Source organism: Drosophila elegans, unplaced genomic scaffold (assembly GCF_018152505.1).
Source record: "Drosophila elegans isolate 14027-0461.03 unplaced genomic scaffold, ASM1815250v1 contig_208, whole genome shotgun sequence".
NCBI lineage: Eukaryota > Metazoa > Arthropoda > Insecta > Diptera > Drosophilidae > Drosophila > Drosophila elegans.
This window is the reverse complement of record NW_024545578.1, coordinates 20442370-20462741: the sequence shown is the minus strand read 5'-3', so window position 1 is coordinate 20462741 and position 20372 is coordinate 20442370. Positions and strand designations below refer to the sequence as shown.

Sequence of the window (20372 nt, the reverse complement as noted above, 5' to 3'; positions counted from 1 at the left end):
AAACTGAAAACCAATATCTCTTTTCTTTAATCGCACAAAAGATTTTGGTGCTTTAAACACTGTTTATTGAAACATTTAGCATTTTACATTATCAGGCCAATCGCATGAATTGATCTGCTTATTGAACCACAGTCCAGAGAAACAGCTCATATCGACCTCACACTCGCACTGGCAGACGACATAGGCGGAACTACATTTCCCACTGGCATCGGGGAACATGGTTCCATCCCGCTGGCCAACACAGCGTCCGTGGCTCTCGCAATAAGTTCCCGATGGTCCGGCAGTAGGACCACTTGGAGGCGCAGATCCATCGTCGCAACCCACATTTTCGGGGTAATCGCACTGCTCCGTCTTGTTATTATATTGCAAGTTGTTGGAGCACCTCTGCTCGTATTTGTTGCCATTTACACACTGGAAAAAGGCAGAGCAATTCTTCTCCACGGGCCAGATGGAGTTGTTGGGAACATCACAACAATCCGGATCGCAGGTTTTGGGGATGCACACACCATCTGTGTCGACCACACACTCCTGCTGTGTGACATTGAAGAACATTGAAGCGGAACACTTCCTGGCAACATATTTTCCGTTTATGCACTGCAAGTATCCGGCGCAATCAGAAGGATTTTCCTTTATCGCACCCTCAGTGCACTTCACGCAAACTCCCTCAGTATCGGGAACGCAAGTTTTATAGATAGTATTGAAGTAATTTCCTTCATCGCACTTGACACTCACAAAGGTACCATTGGAACAAGACAAGTATCCTGCACAATCCGTGGGATCCACCTTTACGTCACCGTCGGTACAAGTTGTACCATTACCTTTGCACTGACCATCGTCCACTTCACAACGAGCAGTTTTGTTATTATAGTAATAATCAGGTTCGCAGGACTTAGTCACGAACTTGCCACCAGAGCAGACTTGGTACTTGGTGCAATCGGTGGGTTCGGGTTTCTGGGTCCCCTCGGTGCAGTTCACGCAAACTCCCTCAGTATCGGGAACGCAAGTTTTATAGATGGTATTGAAGTAATTTCCTTCAGGGCATTTCACACTCACAAAGGTACCATTGGAACATGACAAGTATCCTGCACAATCGGTTGGATCAACCTTTAGTTCTCCATCTGTGCACCCCGGCGTGCCATTGCATTGGCCGTCATCTTTTTGGCACTCTTTTTCCAACGAGTTCCAGTAATCTCCGACGGGGCAAGTTTTAGACACGTACTTTCCATTAACGCATACCTGGAACTTGGCACAGTCGTTGAGGTCGGCCTTTGTGCTTCCCTCGGTGCAGTTAACGCAAACTCCACAGGTGTCGGGAACACAGCTATTCTGTACCGAATCGAAGTAATCTCCGTCTGGACAGCTTACGATCACTACGGTTCCGTTGACGCATTCCAAAAAACCTGCGCAGTCGACGGGATTCGCTTCGATCGTTCCATCCTCACAAGTTGGCGGCTTGCATTCGCCATTATCCACAGCGCATTCTCCCTCCTTAGGGTCCCAATACAGTCCGTTTTCGCAGGACTTGGACTTAAATTCACCGTGACAGCAGACCAGATACTTGGTGCAATCATCCTCATCGGCTTTGGTCTCGCCCTCCGTGCAACACTCCGCGTTTAGTGATCCCACAAAGAGGAACATCAGAACGCACAGCGAAACTCCTGTAGGATAATTTTGGGTCAGGATCCATCCGATTAAACTCAATCAATCATGCTTACCATAGTGACTACTTTTGGACTGAGCCATCTTTGCTCTCGGCATATCAAACGCTCACTGATGGCTCTTCGGTCCATATCGGCTTTTATATTTACCGGCAATTAAAATAATTAAATGCCTTTTCCTACTACACAGCATGTGCGGGTGATAATGTGGAACCATTCTTGATATTATCAGCATATATTTACAGTAGTTATACAAGGGAAAGAGATTGTCACTATTTTTAAAACGTAATAGAGAATCCGTGAACTCAAAGAGTACAAAAGGAAATACATTTCTCTCATTTCCTTTTGCAGTTTCAACAAATACGTTGCAGATTACTTTAAAAACAAGAAAGAACGCTATAGTCGAGTTCCCCGACTACTACTTACTCAGGTAGCAAATTTCAAACATAACATTTCCTCACAAAACATTTGGAGCTTAGGTGGCGCCATCTGTCGAGCTCCGTAGCCAAAAGCTATAAGCTAAGAGTGTGCAGTTTCCTTTCTTGTTTTTGCTTCGTTTGGAGAAGTATTATATTTTTGTTGCAACTGTAGTCTTTTGTTCCTAGATTATTTCCTTTCATAACAAAAGACTTCATTGTTAAAAAAGAGCAATCTTAAAAATGGACTTTGTTCAATTTTATTAATTTAAGAGAGAAAGAACTGTTAGCGGGCAACGGTGCGCGGTTTGCTCTCATTGAGCTTGAACTTGCGTATCGGCAGATGGCGCCATCCAAGACTCTATTCTTTTCGGGGCCATATTCTTTTGGAAGTCGGTTAGATAAGAACCGGGTATTTAATAGTCGGAACATTTTTTTTTTCCAAACCAAAATGAAAGCTTTAATCAGGAAGAAAAATGTAAACATAAAAATGAAATGTTTTTTGTGAGAGCATTTTGATGGGCACAAACGCTTATTGTTTTTAGTAATATCGCGGCAAAATGGTCATTATTTCTAGATGTTAAGCAGATAAGTCAACAACAAAATGGATACCCCCTTCTTCTATTTGACTAAAGGGTATTTCTAATCGTTAAGTTTATGCTCCTCTCTTTAATTGAGTGCCCACAGCTGCCGGCCTTTTCATGCAGGAAAACTGATTAGATTGATTTACCACCCCTGAGTTTCATTAATAAATAGGCCGATTGGACCAGCTGCCTTGACAATGGTTTTCTTTATTCGACAATCGGTCATTTAAAGAGTGCAGACCACTTCGGATTTATAATTGCAGGTCTGCTTGTTTTGGTCCCAGTACAACCCATCAGGACACTCCATCTCGACCTCGCACTCGCACTGGCAGACGACATAGTTACCGCAATTTGTCGTGGAACGGAAGTGCGTGCCTTCGCGTTGACCCAGACAGCGACCGTTACTCTCGCAGGAGGTTCCCGAAGGTCCTGCATTGGGACCCGTGGGCGGTGCATATGGCCACTGACACTCATAATCTTGCGGGAACCTGCATTCTTCAACATACGGATCGTAGACCAGGTTGTTTGGACAATATTGCTCCACGGCGCAGTTGAAGTTGCACTTGTAGAACATGTTGCACTTTCCCTCCACCGGGAAGAGCTCACCCTCCGGCTGATTCTGGCACACTGTGACGGTGGAATTGCAGGCCACCTCGGGCACATAGCCCGCTGGATAATCGCACTGATCCGAGGTGGCATTGTAGACCAGACCATTGGGGCATTCAACCGACAAGGATACGCTCGCCGAACCATTGTCCTTGACCCAATCGCAGACCTGTGCCTCCTCATTGAACTTCAGACCCTCGGAACAGGGCATCGCAACCGGGCACTGGCATTGGCAAATAAAGAATCCATTTGAGTCGGGGTCCTCGAACATGGCTCCGTCCTTCTGACGGGCGCACACACCCTGGCTGGAGCAGACGGTGCCCGAGGGTCCTACCACCTCGCCCGAAGCATCGGCGGTGGGTATGCAGTCCACGTTCCACCAGTAGTCGCAGTCATTTATCGCCAGGTTGAAGTACAGCCCGGAGGGGCAGAGGAACTCCTCGGCGCAGCCATTGTTGCATTGGAGAAAACTAACGCAGATGCCGGGCAGATCGACATAGGTACCAGTTTCCTTACCGACACAATTCGTGCGGGAGCTTTTGCAATAAGCGGGCGCAGCACCTGGACTCGATGGTGTGGTATTGGAGTCATCGTCATCCGAGGTTGCATCAGTGGCATCGGTGGAGTCCGAGGGATCGGTCACCGAAGTGGGCGTAGTATCCGTTGGGCAGTCCTCGGTGACCGCAGTGGTTGTTTCTTCGATATCCTCGATGGGATCTTGGCACTCCTCGGCGCAACAGTCGCAGGTGCACTGATCATCCGCTCCGGCAAATGCTGAGAGTCCCAGGCAATTGGCTCGCCACTGGAAGTCACACTCCCCGAGGTCCCGATTGAAGTGAAGTCCCCGCGGACAGCTGCCTATAATGGAGACCTCGCCCCTTAGGCAAACCACAAAGCGGGCACAGTGGGTGGCCAGGGGCAATCGGGCGCCATCCTCCTCGTGCAGGCAAACGTTGGCCAACTGGGCCATCGCAGCCTGAAGCCCGCCGACCAACAGCAAAAGCGTCCAAAGGCCTGCGAAGTGGTTTCGATTTGGGTTACCAGTTTCAAGGAACGAAACCGAAACACTTACCACTATAACCAAGGTTGCGCATTTTCACCGAACAGCTTTGAAGTAGTCCAAAATTCGGGAGCGACTAAATGGCAAACCAGGCAGAGTGGCAGCATTTAACTGCCGCGAGTGCTCCGAATCGGTAGTCAATCTTCTGATAATACCAATCACCATATCTATATCTCGATTAGTTCAGCAACTGATTTGTTCGCAGGTGTAATTAGGTGTGCGTGTCTGTAGCTCGGAACTGGGACTCGGCGATTCTTTATCATAACCAACACCCAACCTACACACCCCCACCGCCCATAGAGTACCCAACATTTTTGGCATAGGTCTGCTGACTACCAACTGTTGAATGGGTCCCGACCTGGCGTCTGCCTAATTTATGCCTCCCCACACGCTTGTCGATAAGCAAAAAACGATCGCTTTATTGACACTTGAAATTAAATGACGTTTGTTGTCGCTCAAAATGAAGTGGCAGAAAATCGTAAATTTTCTCTTAAGTACAGCTGATAAGAGGCAATCCTACATATATTCTATGGTGGTCGACTGTGGGATACTTGGTTCTTTAAGCAATTTTCTAGAGGAGTCATTTTTATACCCTTGCAGAGGGTATTATAATTTCAGTCAGAAGTTTGCAACGCAGTGAAGGAGACGTTTCCGACCCTATAAAGTATATATATTCTTGATCAGCATCACTAGGCGAGTCGATCTAGCCATGTCCGTCTGTCCGTCTGTCCGTCCGTCTGTCCGTCTGTCCGTCCGTTTATATGCAAACTAGTCTCTCAGTTTTAAAGCTATCTGCATGAAACTTTCCCAAAAGTTGTCTTTCTATTGCAAGTAGTATATAAGTCGGAACGAGCCGGATCGGACGACTATATATATAGCTCCCATAGGAACAATCGGAAAAATAAATGAAAAAAAATTATAACTTTGCTGTTTTTTAATTTTTTGTTTAGTTCTTCGACATTTAGTAATGGTTAAATATTTCCGATTTACGGTTTAAATTTCAGCAAAATCGGAAGACTATAGCATATAGCTCCCATAGGAACAATCGGAAAAATAAATGAAAAAATTATAACTTTGCTGTTTTTCAATTTTTTGTTTAGTTCTTCGACATTTAGTAATGGGTACATATTTCCGATTTACGGTTTAAATTTCATCAAAGTCGGACGACTATATCATATAGCTCCCATAGGAACAATCGGAAAAATAAATGAAAAAAATTATAACTTTTCGGTTTTTTAATTTTTTGTTTAGTTATTCGACATATAGCAATGGTTAAATATTTCAGAATTATGGTTTAAATTTTATCAAAATCGGACGTCTATATCATATAGCTCCCTTAGAAATAATAAAAATATATAAAATAACTATCAAATAATTGAGCTGCAAATCATCATAGCTGCAATGTTTTTCAGCATATACTCAAGTAAATCATAATTTAAATGTTTTCAAAAGTATTTAATTCATGCAAAAGCTGCAAGGGTATATGAACTTCGGCTTGCCGAAGTTTGCTTTCTTTCTTGTTTTGTATGAACAATATCAAATGCAAATTGGTTACTTTAAGCGAAGTTTAACTCGTAATAAAAGTCCCAGTTGAATGGCATTGAACCGTGAAGGGTTTTTTTTGTAAACCATTTTTGCCAATATTAAATAATATGGCGAACATTATCTAACATGGATTGTTTGAAATAGTCCGAAAAATGATAATGATGGTTAGATTCAGGCGTCAGTAGTGCAAAACAGCGCGTCACTCGGCTGTGGAAACCCTTTGGACCATGTTACGAAAAAAAAACATTCCTGTTCCTCCAAAAGGTCCTGACTTGGGAGAAACCATGTTTTTGTATATTAAAGTTTTTATTGATTTTCAAAAAAATAATGTGGATATAAGCAGTTTAGTTTCGAATGAAAGAAAAGTTAAATTACAACCCATCAACCCATAAATTCCAAAGTGATTGTGGAGACCTTTTTATAGCCGCTATGGGTACACGTTTTGAGTTCCTGGAACTGCATGCAATCTCAAGCATTCAAATTTACCGATAACAAGCCCATTTCGTACGGTTCAACAATGAACCGAAATAGCATTGAACTTGTCACTTCGCTGGAAGATGCGTCCTTAGCTCGGACGTGATTTTTAATGACGAAAATTACTTTTCCCTGTCATTTCACTCGGCTTACTCGATCGAGCGTCCCAATCGCGGGGGAGAGAAGTCTGTGTGTCACAGAAATGCAATCGGTTCGCGACAATTACTGTTATGGGCTTAGAAGAACCAGAAACATATCGCCGAAGACTGCGGTGAGAGGCTTCCTGCTCCGTGACCCTACAGCTGGGATGAAACTCAAGACAATGCAATTCTAATTATTCAAATGCTAGCCAAGTACGCTTGAATTAAATTACCAAACTTGGGGAGGCCTAAATGGAAGAAAGGAGAGCAAAAGTTGTACTAAGACCAAAGCACTTGAGTTGGAAAGGCTTAGAGACTCTTCGGTGTCCATTACACTTCACGCATCGCCCTGGAGACGACTGCTCGTCTGAGGCCATAAGGGGCAACAAAAGACGACGGCCCGGCGGAAATATGAGTGGATCTGCCATCTCCCATCTCCCATCTCCCATCGCATCCATACAGCCTCTATTATAAAAATCTTCTCAGGTGTAACAGGTTTCTCAGATTTAAGCAGAGGTCGCGCCTGTTTTATACACAGTCATCAGCGACACTCGGCTCGCAACCGATCGTCAATACGGCTATCAGACGGGATCTTTAGTTCAAAAGTGGCAGGATCGGAAAAAAAAGGAGCTCTTCTTCGAATCGAAGAACTGAGCTCGATTGGTGCATAGATATCAAGGGAACCCGCTCATTTCAACTCTAGCACCATTCGAAATCAGTGCTTTTGATAAGAATCAATCAGCAGAGTGTCTTAATCGAAGTGAATTTTTACTGTGCCTCTAAAGAACTGAAACCAGAAAGAAAAAAATATGTATTCAAAGGAAAAAGTAAACACAAATTAACAAGTAATGAGTGCCAAGTGGTAACCGCGTTGCTGAATGAAGCCAACAAAATGCAAGCGTGACTCTGGCCGGACCTTCAGTCGGCAATCAGATCTGAATAAATAAACAACATTGGCTTCGTCATCAATGGAAATAGATTTCTTATCGCTTCCGAATCGAAAAGTGTGACAAAATCTCATAGTTGACACTAAGTTTACATTGATTATGAAGACATAATTACTCCCAATAGGAACTTTTTTTTGCCTGCCCCAAGCGAAACTCTGTTTTCCTATTCTTAAGAGAAAAGGTGATGAACGCGTTGCAAATAAGTGAAGAGAAAATTGTCGAGAAACCTCTTAACAATACTTTTTGGGGTAACACAGAGATGAATTTAAATTAAATATATTAATTAATAAGAAACATACGTTTTGATAGAGATAGAGATAGTAATTAAAAATTAATAGCATTCTTATCTTAACCAACATATCAATAATTTTGTACCTATTTGTTTTTTATGTTCTACAAGGCCAAAACACTATCACACATAGCCCTTAATTGCCTATATTAATCATACTGATTAAAACAAGTAATGTAACAGAAAATATTAATACTTTTTTAAAGAAAAAAATTCTTAACAATGTTGTCTGGGGAATATTTTGAGTTTAATATTATATATATTACTTAATCCCAAAAATATTCTTATATTCAATACACTAATTGATAGCAAAGTAATTTAAAATTAATAACATTCTTATCTAAACGGACCTATAAATAATTTTCTAACTTTTTTTGATGTGATACAAGGCGAAAACACTACCAATATATAAAACAAAGTTGGCGAATCGACTGTCCATATACTCTTACTAATATTGCCTATATTTACCGCACTGATTTTTAAAAGAGGTTAGTGCAAACGGAAATTTTAACACAGTTTTGTAAACAAAAATCACTAACCGAATTTAGGATTTTATTATTTTTAGGTTTACTAAACATTAAACTAGGTCTAGAGCGATGAAACTTAAATTTACTGAGGTCACAGAGCATTCCTATTCTCAAAAAGCTGTTTTCCCATTTTAAGCTTTAATTAACAGTATATGTTGGTTAACGCTTATCGATTAACAAAACATTTATTTCCAAAAATAAAGACACTCTCTGTTATAAGTCTATGCACAGAAGAAATACCATTTTTGCTGAACAAACAGTTTTTAGATAGTTCTTACTCCAGATGGTTTTATATCGGTTAATTATTACAAAATCTTATCCTGAGGTAAATTCGTAAATCTTATCTCTGAAGATTTTAAACCAATTCTTTGAAGGTTTTAAATCAATTTTTTTTATAAATTCAGACGTAAACCTACGCTTGATACTGTATACCAAGCAGTTAGCAAACAATATAATTGAAAACTCGATGATCTCTGTTTGTGACAAGAACCAAATCTTATCTCTTTTAGGTGTAGTAAATTAATGTCATCCGAATGGGAAAATCTGCGATTTGTCACTAGGGTGTTAAGAACTCTATAAAAGGCCGAGGTGGGCCTTTTAAATGTTAGTTGACTTTTTTAAGTTATAGTGACGGGGAACCTCTTTCAAAATGCGAGGTAGTGACTGTTTCTTCAGAGTGATTAAAGTGAAATGTAATCTAATGTATGTACCTATAAACCATTCCAGGACTTTCAAGTTCTTTGATCCTTCAGGCCTGTCTGCTGGTCCTGATGGTCGGTCTGAGCACTCAAACGCAGTTTTTCAATTCCACTCAGGACGTCTGCCGCCTTTTTAAGGATGGAACGGTACTGCGAAAGCCTGGAACCTGCAATGAATGGATTGAGTGCAAAAACTTTGTCACCGCTGAGACCGGAACCTGTCCTGAAAAATCGCCGTACTTCAGTCTTACCAATAACAAATGCTATTCGAAATCGGACACCAGTTACTGCGACACAAGTAAGTTATGCACGGCATCGACAAAGGGCTATGTTGGAGATACCTTGAACTGCGCCAATTGGTTCCTCTGCGATGGAAAGGTTTTAAAGGGCCAGGGAGCTTGCCCCTCAGGCATGTACTTTGATCAAGAGAAGCAGATGTGTGTCTACGCCGAGAACACTGTTTGCACCGCCACCTTCGAGTGGTGCGACATTGTGCCTGTGACCAAAGTGGCATTCCGCGACGAAGCCAACTGCAACAAATACTTCACCTGCACCAAGAAATTCGTCCTGGAGCCGCACACCTGCGAAACTGGCAAATACTTCGACGTGGCCACAGGTACTTGCATCGACAGCAAGCTCGTCGTCTGCGATAGCCATCCATTGCCGGAGAACGTATGCGGCACCAAGAAACTGGCCGTGCGCAACAAGTTCGTCTCGGACGGGGCCACCTGTCGTGGCTACTACTACTGCCGGGACCTGGGCTCCGGCGTCCCCGATCCCGACCCCATTTTCCAGCAGTGCAACGAGGAGACCTTCTTCAACCAAGAGCGACAGGGGTGTATGCCCCGCGAGAGCCAGAAGTGCACCTTCGATCGGTGCGATGGCCGCCAGGATGGCTTCGAGGTGACCGAGACGGACGGATGCCACAACTACGTCGAGTGCGTCGATGGCCGGGAGGGTACCGTCTTCAGCTGCGAGAATGAGTACTTTAATGTTGCCACCCAGAAGTGCACCGCGACTAAAACATCCTACGCAGCATGTAGTGCTTAGTGGCCAAGGCCATGCCATCTATTTGATAAAATATAATTACTTGCAACCAAAAAACGTACTTTAAATCATACTTTAAACGCTATAGTTTAAAAAAATATGTTATCATCAAGGTTTTAAAATGCTCTCAACGTTTTAAATGTTTTTCTTTGGCTGTGCTGTTGCTTTGAACACTTGCTGAAAGCAAATGAACAACATTATCAACAAAAGCAGAAGCAATGTTTCTGACTTCAGGGAACTTCGGGAAGCAAAATCCGACTGTCACTGTAAAAGTAATAATGGAGAAAATTACTTTATTTTAAAAAGTTTTGTTTCACCATTTTTTATGAATATATAATATTCTTTCCAATTGCTTACAGCAACACGAAAGCAATGATATTCTTTACTTTTGACAGTTCGAAATGCTGTCGAAGCAAAAGCAAAGTCAAATGAAATGACTTTTCACAGCATAGCAAAGCAAATATAACATTATTTTTAATGGTAATTTTTTATTGGAAACGTTTGTCGAGCTTTCTGCAACATCACATCCTAGACTAAGGTGCTTTTGCTTCCTTAATTTTAATTTAATTTATTTAAAACCTGTTTCCGAAATTTTATTTTTTTTATTTCCTACATATATTTCCTAGCATTCGTATACACCCGCTTCGAGAAAATGTTTTAGTATCGATACTACAAATTATTTTGAGGTAGATATTAGGATACTAATTTCGAATTGTTTAGATTTATCCTAATTTCGGATTGTTTAGATGGTTTCTTTAATCTGAGATCGGTTTTGTGCTGGCAATTGACAGCGTTTTATGACAGTCTTTTATTTAAATAAGTCGCACAATCGATTTCTAAATGGGCTTGTAGTCCAACCTCGATTCCAACTTCTTGTTGTCGGCAATTTTGCGAACAGCCTTCATGAAATCCTCCTGCACAACATACTCTCGATCGGAGCGCAGGGCAAACAGCCCGGCCTCCGTGCAAATGTTCCGTAGATCGGCGCCATTAAACATGTCCGACAGCTTAACCACCGCTTCGTAGTCAATTTCCCCGCGTTTCGACAGTGGTCCGGCGTGAATCTTGAGGATGTCCATGCGAGCCACCTCGTTGGGAAGCGGAATCTCGAGCTTGCGGTCCAAGCGACCTGGACGCAGGAGGGCAGGATCCAGTGTGTCCGGCCGATTGGTGGCCATGATCATTTTTACCTGGCCCAGGGCATCAAAGCCGTCCATCTGGTTGAGCAGCTCCATTAGCGTGCGCTGGATCTCGCGATCGGCGGAAGTTCCCTCGGAGAAACGTCGTCCTCCGATGGCGTCGATCTCGTCCATGAATATGATGCACGGCTGGTGGTCGCGGGCGTATGCAAACATCTCGCGAATTAGACGGGCACTCTCTCCAATATACTTGTCCACAATGGCCGATGAAACCACCTTCGGATATGGTAATATATTAATATCGTAAGGTATAGCTTTTAAGCCCTTAACTTTATACACTTCTGTTTCTTTTTCATTTACTTTTGAAAAATTTGTAAAAAATTGATTCGCACTCAACAGTTTATAAAAGTCAAATACTTTATTTATCACAAAATAAAAAAAGCTTACCTTTTCTAATCATACATTTGTTAGGATCGGCCGTATCTAAACAGTTCTATTAAATACTTGTTTCACACAAGCTTTTTAAGTTCTTAAATTTTGATATAGACTCAAATAGTCGAAATCCTAACAAAAAAAAAACATTACAAATTTGTATTAACTAATTTTATTTAATGATGCATCAAAGCTTACACCATAAGCGACTGAGAGGAAGACCTTTTGGTCACGATTGGGTGGCATTGTCAATTATTTAACCTAATTGTATTATTATACCAGCCATTTTTTGTATGTAAAGCGTAATTTTTGTCATTTCCCAAAGAAATCATCACCCCGGAACCACATTACACAGGTATATTACTCACCTTTAGAAAGTTGGCGTCCATCTGGGAGGCGATGGCACGGGCCAGGAGGGTTTTGCCGGTGCCAGGTGGCCCATAGAGCAGACATCCCTTGGGCGGACTGATACCCACGCGCAGGAAGATCTCTGGATTGAGGAGCGGCAGTTCAATGACCTCGCGTAGCTCGCGGATCTGCTGGCCAAGACCGCCGATCTCGGCGTAGTTGACGTTTCCCGGATCCTCGTGCGTCATGTTGTAGACCAGGGGATCCACTTCGCGCGGTAAGTAGCGCATGATGGTCAGAGTGGTCACATCGAGGGCGACCCGAGTGCCGGCCTTAAGTTTATCCTTGTTGATCTGCCGCCGACATCCGACCACGTAGCGCGGTCCATTCGAAGCCTTGACAATGAAGTTGTCCGGGGTCAGCTGCTTGAGGACCTCCCCGAGCATCTGGCCCACGCTCTGCAGCGCCCGCAGGTCATCCTCGGACTTCTCGTACTGGACACTGAGTAGCTTGTGCTTGTCCCGAAGCGACTTCAAACGCGACTCGATCTCGCGGTGCTCCAAAAGCTTGGTGCGGTATGTGGTCAGAGCCTTAAAGCGCTCATCATCCATGGGGGGACGCGCTTGTGGAGCTGCCATCCCCTTAGCCTGGAAATATTTTATTTTATTTAAACTACCCCGAACCTTTTCAGCCGAAATTCGTTTCAAAATGTGCAAACTCACGGTACGATTTTGACGTCTGTCAAGTTTAAACTTTAGGAGCCCTGAGATGAACTCAATTATGAACTACTCCGCTTTATAACACTTTTATAACAAAATTGAAACGCGAGAAAGAAACATTTTAAGTAAACAGAACAATATCTATGTATTTAAAAATATTGAGAAAAAAACGTTGAAACTTATCATAATATTATTATATTAAAATTTTTATTTAAAACAAAAATAACTAAACTTAATTCAATTAAAAGTTTAATTTCTTAAATTAATTATTTTGTATCTAACTGTGAATAACTGCTATAAGCAAAAGTCTGTAAGAGAAAATATTGGTATTTTATTTTAAACAAATGACTTTTGGGTTCAAGATTTAATATTAAATGTTTTTTTACAATTTTTTGCTCATATATTTTCATTTTGAAATTCTTATATATATATCAGTCATGCCTTTATTTTAAAAATGTAGCAAAAGTAGAAAAATGTAACAAAAGTCTTAAATTGAACCTTTATTGCACTTTAAGCACCTTAGAGCTTAAAAAGCTTTCGCAGATGGCGCCACTGTTTAGCATCTTAACAAAAAACCCAAATCCGAAAGAGATGACGGACGTAAGGCACTGAGCACTTTTCAGCAGCGTTACCAGTTGACTTTTTAAAGGAAAATTGGAACTCGATTAATTTATTTTTAAAAAAGAAAGGAAGCAAACTTCGGCAAGCCAACGTTTAAGTACCCTTGCAGCTATTAAATAGTTAAATATTCCTTAAAACGACTATGTTTATCGCTGGTATTTATATCATTCCGATTTTGATAAAACTTAAAACGAAATTTTGAATATTAAAAATAATTGAATTCTTGTTAGAAGTAAACAATTTTATTATAATATTTTAATATATTATATTTAATATTTTTTATGCTTTGTATTGTAAGGAAGTTATAACCGGATTTCATTGGCGCATTAAAACGCATTTTGCCTACTGCGAATTTATTCCATAAATGCGTAATCCCATAAGGCTAAAAGCCACATTTAAAATAAATACGATATTTTTTATTCATTTCTTTTCGATTTGTCACAATTCAAATTAAACAAACCCAGATCAGCTGTTCGTGCCACTCACATGTCGGAGTAGCATTAGCTAAATGCTAATGCGCCAATGGAATCAGGCACATTTAAAAAGACAATTAATACGGTAATGGAATCAGGCTATTAATTGCATTAAAAATACCACACTGCTTCTGGTGGAAATAGGCTATCATTGCGAAAACGATATTGGAAACGCATTAGTAAAATTAATCGATAAAGGTTTTTAAACCGTTCAAGAAATCGAATTGTATGACTTTCATCATTTTGGAATTATCCAGAGAGCTTAAAGGGTCGTAAGGTAAGTGCATTATTTTTTTTTCCCAAAGTGCATTAATTAAAATTTAGTGTTAATACTAATCTATCTAATGATAATAAGATAGTGTTCTGCAGGAAGAGCCTGGCCGCAGTCAGCACACAAGGAATGTATGTGTGCCGACCAGAGATTTTTTAGTATAAAGGGGATTCCCAGAATTTAAAAATTTTCATAGAATTTTTAGAACACGAGTTCGATCTTATCATATTCAAAAAAACAAAAACTAATTTATTGCCAAATCCTTTAAAACCAATTTTAATTTTTTAGATATTCCAGACGATTTTAGAGTGTTATTTAAATTTGGAGCTAAAAGGAGTGCGAAATGAGTACCGAGTATGTTCTAATGTTATACGTGTCCACTCCTTAAAACTCTTTTTTTGTTCTCTAGATCTGATACCGCTTTCTTTCTTCTCATGGAGCAAGGAAAGTTCTCTGATTGCCGTATCAAAGTGGGATCGGAAACTTTTGATTGCCACAAGATCATCTTGGCTAGTGTATCGGACTATTTTGATCGCTTGTTCCTTGCGGAATCTACAATTTATTCGCTGGTTAACGTTAAGCCAGAAACCTTTAAGAATTTTCTTAAGTACGCATATACCCGAAACGAAAATGATTTTGACAACTATTCAAGTGCCATGATTATGGAGCTCTTCGAGTGCGGATCCAAATGGTTAGTAAAATCAATGACCAACATCTGCTCTAACCACCTTAAAATCCATTGTTATTCTATGCCGTATGGCGATATGCTTAAAATGTTTGAGTTTTCGCATAAAATGGATAATTTGGAACTGATCAATGTTTCTGAAGAAGTGAGTAATTCTGTGAAAGGGTAATGGGTGCCTTTTTAATCTTCTATTATTTCTCCGCAGCTCATGACAAAACGCTTTGCTAAGTCATTGAATTGCTTCGAGGCACTCCATTTGACCCCAAACGTATTTGAGAAGTACGTTCTTGCTACCTCCGAGGTCCTACCAGAAGTCGAACGGTTCAAGATGATCCAGGCCTATCTTGACTTGCACGGCTTAAAATTTGATAAATCAAATCAGAGTTCGCTGAAGGAAATCAAAGATAAAAAGGCCAAAATAATTAACAGCGACACAGAGAACGATGATTATGATCTTCCCGTACCAGAAGAACTTTCCCCACCGACTCTAGGAATAGGAGAAATGGAGAAGTGTCATTTGGAACCACGAAACTCGGATTTTGTTCATAAACTTCTTAGCTATATTAACTATAAGTTGATTTGTAGCCAGGATTTTTATGAAGTTGTTGGCAAATCCGATTTGTTAACATTCCAAGAGAAGTTTGAAAATCTATACTTAACTATCATGAGTTCTGATAATAAGGATGAGGATTAACATTTTGCTAGGCAAAGGCTCAATATTAAATTAACGAATTAACCAATGAAAGGTTGCATTGAAGGAAAATAAATATTTTCTTATTGAATAACAAATATATTATAAATACGTTTTTTATTTATATCAAACTTAAGCTGTTCCTTTCAGATTTCAGTATATACAAAACTTGCTAGATAATGTTAGTAATATTTTATTGTTTAAAACAAAACGCCAAGAAGTCAGTGACTAATTTACACTATGTCATCAGTGGTTTTTCAGTCATCTGACAATTGAAAAGCGAGGAGATGTACAGAGTAAGTGGTGTGGCTTTCAGTTTTCTGCTGGCACGCAAATATCATCGAATGGTTAGGAAGGTGCTGGCCGGGAACCAAATGTCGGCATGGTGGCATCCAGGCAATAAATCAGGGCATTTTGGGAGCACTCTGTGTACGGGGGGCGACCAAAACATCGGGAATTCCACTGGAACAGTGCATCCTCCGTTCGAAATGCCCCGCATTCGGGACCCATGACAAATATGCAGTGTGCAAATGTTTAATGAATTTTGGCCTCTCGTAGCACCGCTAATTTCTGCCAAGTATTTTGGATGCAATATTTAGCCTGACCATTTCATAAATACAATTGCTGTGAATTTATATGCGCTCTTTGAGCTCTGGACTTGTAGTTTGCTACTTTTTCTAGTGAAGTATTTTATTATATATATAAAAGAAAATCTTGAAGATTAATTTTTTGAGGATCCTGATTAAAACTAATCATTTAGTTAATACTGTGTTACAAATTATATAAATTTCTCGAAACAAAGAATTTTGGAGACATAAACATTATACCCTTAAGCTTAAAATGGTAGCTATTTATTAGTTGGTTTGGATTTCCCCCTTTACGGTTACTCTTAAAAATACCTTAACCAGCATCACGCACTCGAAAGAAATAATGTCAAGAGATGGAAAGCATATCCTGGCCAACTGACTAAAACGTATCCAAAGAGTAAAGTGGAACCCAAACAACAGAAATCTGAATGAAGTTTTCTGAAAACGAAACTGAAATTCTATTCAATAAAGTTTGGTTGCTTGGATGGTCCGTTGAATGTTGCATGGCAAAACATGCGGCGCAGATGTTTCCCGCCATCCAGCCAAAGTTCGGCATCTGGCCAGAACAAGAGTGCTCTTCGATTTTTGCTCACTTAATCCAGTGTCGCCATGAAAGAAATTAAACGCAGACCCGCAACAGGATGCCTAGTGGCAACTTTCGCTTGTTTTCGATCTTGACTTCTGACATCCTCGGTGACAGGGAATTAGAGCCGAGCTCATGGGCGTGGCTGGCCAACATGTTCTTGTAAAATTATGGCTTGACTCCGACATCAACGCACTTTAAATGCCCAATTCGGTTTCAGTTTAAAACCTATTTTTGTTTAATTTTGAAGACATTTTCATATAATAATTTAGCGCTAAAACTATTGTTTGATATTACATTTGTATATTTGTTTTTAACTTCTGTTAATTTTGAATCTATGGATCTACACGTTATTATTTACAAATAATATTTATACAGTTTCGCCAACTGTTTCGTCTCTGTTTTGTTCTTGAACTACTATTTGTTTTAATAAAAGGTTTGGCCGCTTCTTATTAATTATGTGAGGCCTTGTATCTAGAATATTATTTGCATATGGATGTAGCATATGCTAATGCAAATTTTAGACTCAGTCTGAATTTGAATTTCATTAACACGGTTCGGGGATTTCAACGCTGCAAACACCTACCTCCCCTCCATTTTCAGATTCCCGCCCTTTAGGCACTCAACCCGTCCGATGCTTGATGGTCATACATCAGGATGAAGGATGAGCACTCCAGAGGATGTACAATATGTGCCATGTGCAAGTGCTTATATACATATGTACGCAGGTACAGGTGTGCCGGAATGTGGCCATGCATTGTAACGCTAACTGGTGTCGCCGTCAAGATGCAAGAAATGTTCACACTTTAAAAAAAATGAAACCCAAACTTTAAAATAGAAAACACCCCTTTCGTTTAATACATTGGTGGATAAACTCATATTACAGGAAATTGGTTGAAACAATTGGGAGAAAGATTTGTTTTTAAGAATGGATAGCTTTGAGTCCTTTGCGCAGCGCCTAAATTTTAAAACAATAATAATTGTGTTTTTAATATTATGTTTTCAAACCATTTTTTCCTGAGTGTTAAATTGCGGGGAAGTGAGTGTTTTGAGTTGAGGTTAACAAAAATGGCTGTGCGTCGTGTTGCTGACTGCAAAATTGCTTTGGATGCCAAATGAATGCACTTGCATATTTCATTGCCGCCCTGTCACCTGCGGGCTCACCTGTGGGCCACCATTGGCTGTAAGTCGGGAAAACCCCTTTCATAAAAACAATGGATGTAAGCTTTCCTCTTAGGTGAAATAGTAACTTTGATTACGAAGCTGACTTTAAAGCAAAAAGAATCATTTAACATTATGAAGGACATAGGCTGCTTAATAAAAATACGGTAAATACGTAAGTGAGTGTGATGCACTCTTTCATTTTATTTAAAATTCAAAAGGTCTGTAAAGCTATTCATGAACTTTAAAAATTTAGTTAAATCTTTATAAAAAAACAAATTTCAGAAAAAATTGTATAAGTTCAATCTTTCTTTAAAGTTAGTTAGTTAAATTAACATTAAATTTAAACAATCTACTTACAATGACATTACCTTAACTTAAAATAACATTACATTAACATAGCGACCCACTGCCTTAGTTTTTTTGGTGGGGCAGGTCACTTACGATCCACAGCTTCCACCGAGTTCCAATGTCGCTTATTGCGGAAACTGTTGCTGCTGCTGTTAGCAGTGCCTTTATAAAGTAACGGTACCACATCCAAATAGAGGCCAGTGTGCTGGCTGTTCCGCGTGGCAACGGTAATCGAAAGCGGTATCGGTCAACAGTAACGGCACTGTTTATCGGAAAATGTGACGGAATATTGGCGGGATTGTGCGTGTTATATTTTATTTATTTTAGTTTTCATGTTGATAAAGTAATGAAAAGGTCTTTATTAAAAACAGTGACAAGATGAACAGAGGTAGTAAATATAAATATTATTTTCACATGTACGAAATTTCCAAATTGTGAAACTTTGGTTTTAATTAAATCAAATCATTTGAATATTGCTCTACCGCAAAATTAATGGGTTTTTTAATATGTCTCTTCTCTACTTAGTTTTTAAGATGATGGTGTTGAAATAAAAAATTTACCTATCCCAACCGACAATGACTTTCCTTGTTAATAAAAGTGAGATACCCAATAGGTATAATCCAACCCATCTAATGAGTGATTAAACATTTTGCGAAACGATGTCTTCCGGCGAGTGGGACCTGCGGGCGCTGAAGGCGCTCGAGGAAGAGGAGCAGCGCGAGTTCCTGGCCCTCAGCCAGAGGAACCTCTTCGATCCGCTGCCGAATCCCACCGGCGAAGCGGCCAGTGCGAAGTCATCGCTTACCTACGCCCAGTTGCATCCGCACCTACTGAAGTTGCCGACGATCGATGAGTGCCAACTGATGGCCGTGAAGCAGCAAAGGTCAGCGGCCCTGCGATTCAGCCGTGCCCTTTCCCTGTCCGCCCACTCGCTTACCTCGCAAACCGGAAGCGGTATGGCCACCGGAAGCGGAAGTGGCCTTGGCTTTGGTCGGAAGTTGAAGGCCCGCTTGGTGGGCGCCAAGTCCAGTGGTTCGCTGTCGCCCGGTCGCCATTCGCACAGCTACAGTGTATCCCCGGTATACACACCGCCGCCCATGCGAAGATGTGCCACCCTACATCACACGCAACCGGTTCGCAAGGCCTTCAAGAATCTCCAGCAGCTGCAGGAGCGGAAGCGTCAGGCGGCCGGAAGTCACCTGCAAAGGATCGCTGGCACTGGAAAAACCTACTGGAAGTACGGAGCCAACTCCACGGCTGCCTCGATAGTGGGCCAACGAGCCCGCCAAACGCAACAGATCGAAGTGGAGGAGTCCAACGGGTCGGACGAAGTGAACTCGGAGCCCCAGGAAATCTCCGAAGCGGAAACGGGATCCTGCAGCGTGCCCCTGCCCTCGAAGGACACCAATGAAATACTGCGCCTGATGCTCAGTGCGGCCAGTTCAGCGGTCACGGTGACCCCGACGGCGGCGGCCATTGGAAACGGCAGCGTGACCGGAGCAACTGGTGGCGGCCTGCCAGGGCGACGCTACCAGAATGCCAGCGACGCTGAGGAGGACGAAACTGTTGCGTACGAAGCTTTCCACCAGGCATCCACCAAAAGCTTCGAGCGCGGCGCTCTCTTGCGAATCGGCAGTTTAACAGTGCAAGAGAGCGATAACGGTAAGGTCAATGCAATGAGTCCACATAACAGTCCTGGTCGCGAAACGCAATCCACAAGGGCGGGTTCGGGCGGCAGGCGGATGTTCAAGTCCTCCTCTTTGGATTGGCCCGGGGAATCACATCAGCAGCAGCAGCAGCAACATCAGCCACATCAGCTACAGACCCATCAGCAACATCTGAACCAACAGCAACATCCGACTGCAAATCAACTGGAGCTGGTCGAAACGACAAAGGATAATCGATTCCGGCAGCAGGATCACTGGGAACTCGACCACGTCCACTTCCATCACGAGGCACTCGGACATCTAGCCACCAACGGCGCCACCGTAATCGATGACGAACTGGAGCAGCATATCAAGCACTGTTCCTGCTCCTGCAATCACATGGGCTACGGCAACTCGATGGACTATCAGGTGAGTAAATATACATCTCTTGAGACTTTATGATAAACTGTTGGGAAATCACTTAAAAACTTTGAATCGCCTTAAGGATTCTAGAGATTTATGGGCCACTTGGCATATACTTTGGCAAAACTTATTTCATTAATAATTGTGCTCCTTTTCGGAAGTAAAATATATACAATTTAAATTTTAACATAATTGAATTGAAATCCCTAGTTAACCATTGCAATACAATTTTGGTTTAATAAAATTAAATA

At 41.3% G+C, this 20372-nt stretch overlaps 6 protein-coding genes across 7 annotated transcripts in view; 3 read left to right on the top strand and 3 right to left on the bottom strand.

The window, feature by feature from the left end:
* Positions 1–20: 20 nt before the first annotated feature.
* LOC108142659 (chitin-binding domain protein cbd-1) lies at positions 21–1759 on the bottom strand. Its single transcript, XM_017266660.1, has 2 exons — positions 1716–1759; positions 21–1658 (listed from the first exon to the last, which is right to left on the bottom strand). The coding sequence occupies exons 1-2, from the start codon at positions 1756–1758 to the stop codon at positions 76–78; spliced, it is 1626 nt and encodes a 541-aa protein (XP_017122149.1). The 5' UTR covers position 1759; the 3' UTR covers positions 21–75.
* A 1086-nt stretch (positions 1760–2845) lies between these two features.
* Positions 2846–4470, bottom strand: LOC108142660 (chondroitin proteoglycan-2). Its single transcript, XM_017266661.2, has 2 exons — positions 4337–4470; positions 2846–4278 (listed from the first exon to the last, which is right to left on the bottom strand). Exons 1-2 carry the CDS (start codon positions 4356–4358, stop codon positions 2885–2887), a joined length of 1416 nt encoding a protein of 471 aa, XP_017122150.1. The 5' UTR covers positions 4359–4470; the 3' UTR covers positions 2846–2884.
* Positions 4471–8806: 4336 nt separating this feature from the next.
* Positions 8807–10056, top strand: LOC108142662 (peritrophin-44). The gene is made up of 2 exons (XM_017266664.2): positions 8807–8902; positions 8973–10056. Exons 1-2 carry the CDS (start codon positions 8896–8898, stop codon positions 9992–9994), a joined length of 1029 nt encoding a protein of 342 aa, XP_017122153.1. The 5' UTR covers positions 8807–8895; the 3' UTR covers positions 9995–10056.
* Positions 10057–10722: 666 nt separating this feature from the next.
* Positions 10723–12687, bottom strand: LOC108142661 (26S proteasome regulatory subunit 10B). Its single transcript, XM_017266662.2, has 3 exons — positions 12633–12687; positions 11931–12557; positions 10723–11406 (listed from the first exon to the last, which is right to left on the bottom strand). Exons 2-3 carry the CDS (start codon positions 12546–12548, stop codon positions 10828–10830), a joined length of 1197 nt encoding a protein of 398 aa, XP_017122151.1. The 5' UTR covers positions 12549–12557; positions 12633–12687; the 3' UTR covers positions 10723–10827.
* A 1236-nt stretch (positions 12688–13923) lies between these two features.
* On the top strand, positions 13924–15430 carry LOC108142303 (kelch-like protein 41). The gene is made up of 4 exons (XM_017266055.2): positions 13924–14000; positions 14283–14348; positions 14404–14824; positions 14885–15430. Exons 2-4 carry the CDS (start codon positions 14338–14340, stop codon positions 15371–15373), a joined length of 921 nt encoding a protein of 306 aa, XP_017121544.1. The 5' UTR covers positions 13924–14000; positions 14283–14337; the 3' UTR covers positions 15374–15430.
* Positions 15431–18267: 2837 nt separating this feature from the next.
* LOC108142513 (putative dipeptidase NECHADRAFT_87110) overlaps positions 18268–20372 on the top strand; it is a 102583-nt gene continuing 100478 nt past the window's right edge. The window contains exons 1-2 of one of the 2 annotated variants that reach the window (XM_041707926.1): positions 18268–18406; positions 18578–20127. In XM_041707926.1, the coding sequence (XP_041563860.1) occupies positions 18712–20127 (1416 nt within the window). In that variant the 5' untranslated portion in view covers positions 18268–18406; positions 18578–18711. Of the gene's footprint in view, positions 18407–18525; positions 20128–20372 lie in introns of those variants that run through there. The other variant, XM_017266430.2, reaches the window with a different exon arrangement.

Coding starts and splice junctions, on each gene's coding strand:
- LOC108142661 (XM_017266662.2), bottom strand. CDS start 12,548: ATGGCAGCTCCACAAGCGCGTCCCCCCATGGATGATGAGCGCTTTAAG. Junction 11,407..11,930: donor TGGACGCCAACTTTCTAAAG/GTGAGTAATATA, acceptor CCATATCCGAAG/GTGGTTTCATCGGCCATTGT.
- LOC108142659 (XM_017266660.1), bottom strand. CDS start 1,758: ATGCCGAGAGCAAAGATGGCTCAGTCCAAAAGTAGTCACTATG. Junction 1,659..1,715: donor GTCCAAAAGTAGTCACTATG/GTAAGCATGATT, acceptor ATTATCCTACAG/GAGTTTCGCTGTGCGTTCTG.
- LOC108142303 (XM_017266055.2), top strand. Junction 14,825..14,884: donor TGATCAATGTTTCTGAAGAA/GTGAGTAATTCT, acceptor ATTTCTCCGCAG/CTCATGACAAAACGCTTTGC.
- LOC108142660 (XM_017266661.2), bottom strand. CDS start 4,358: ATGCGCAACCTTGGTTATAGTG. Junction 4,279..4,336: donor GCGCAACCTTGGTTATAGTG/GTAAGTGTTTCG, acceptor ACCACTTCGCAG/GCCTTTGGACGCTTTTGCTG.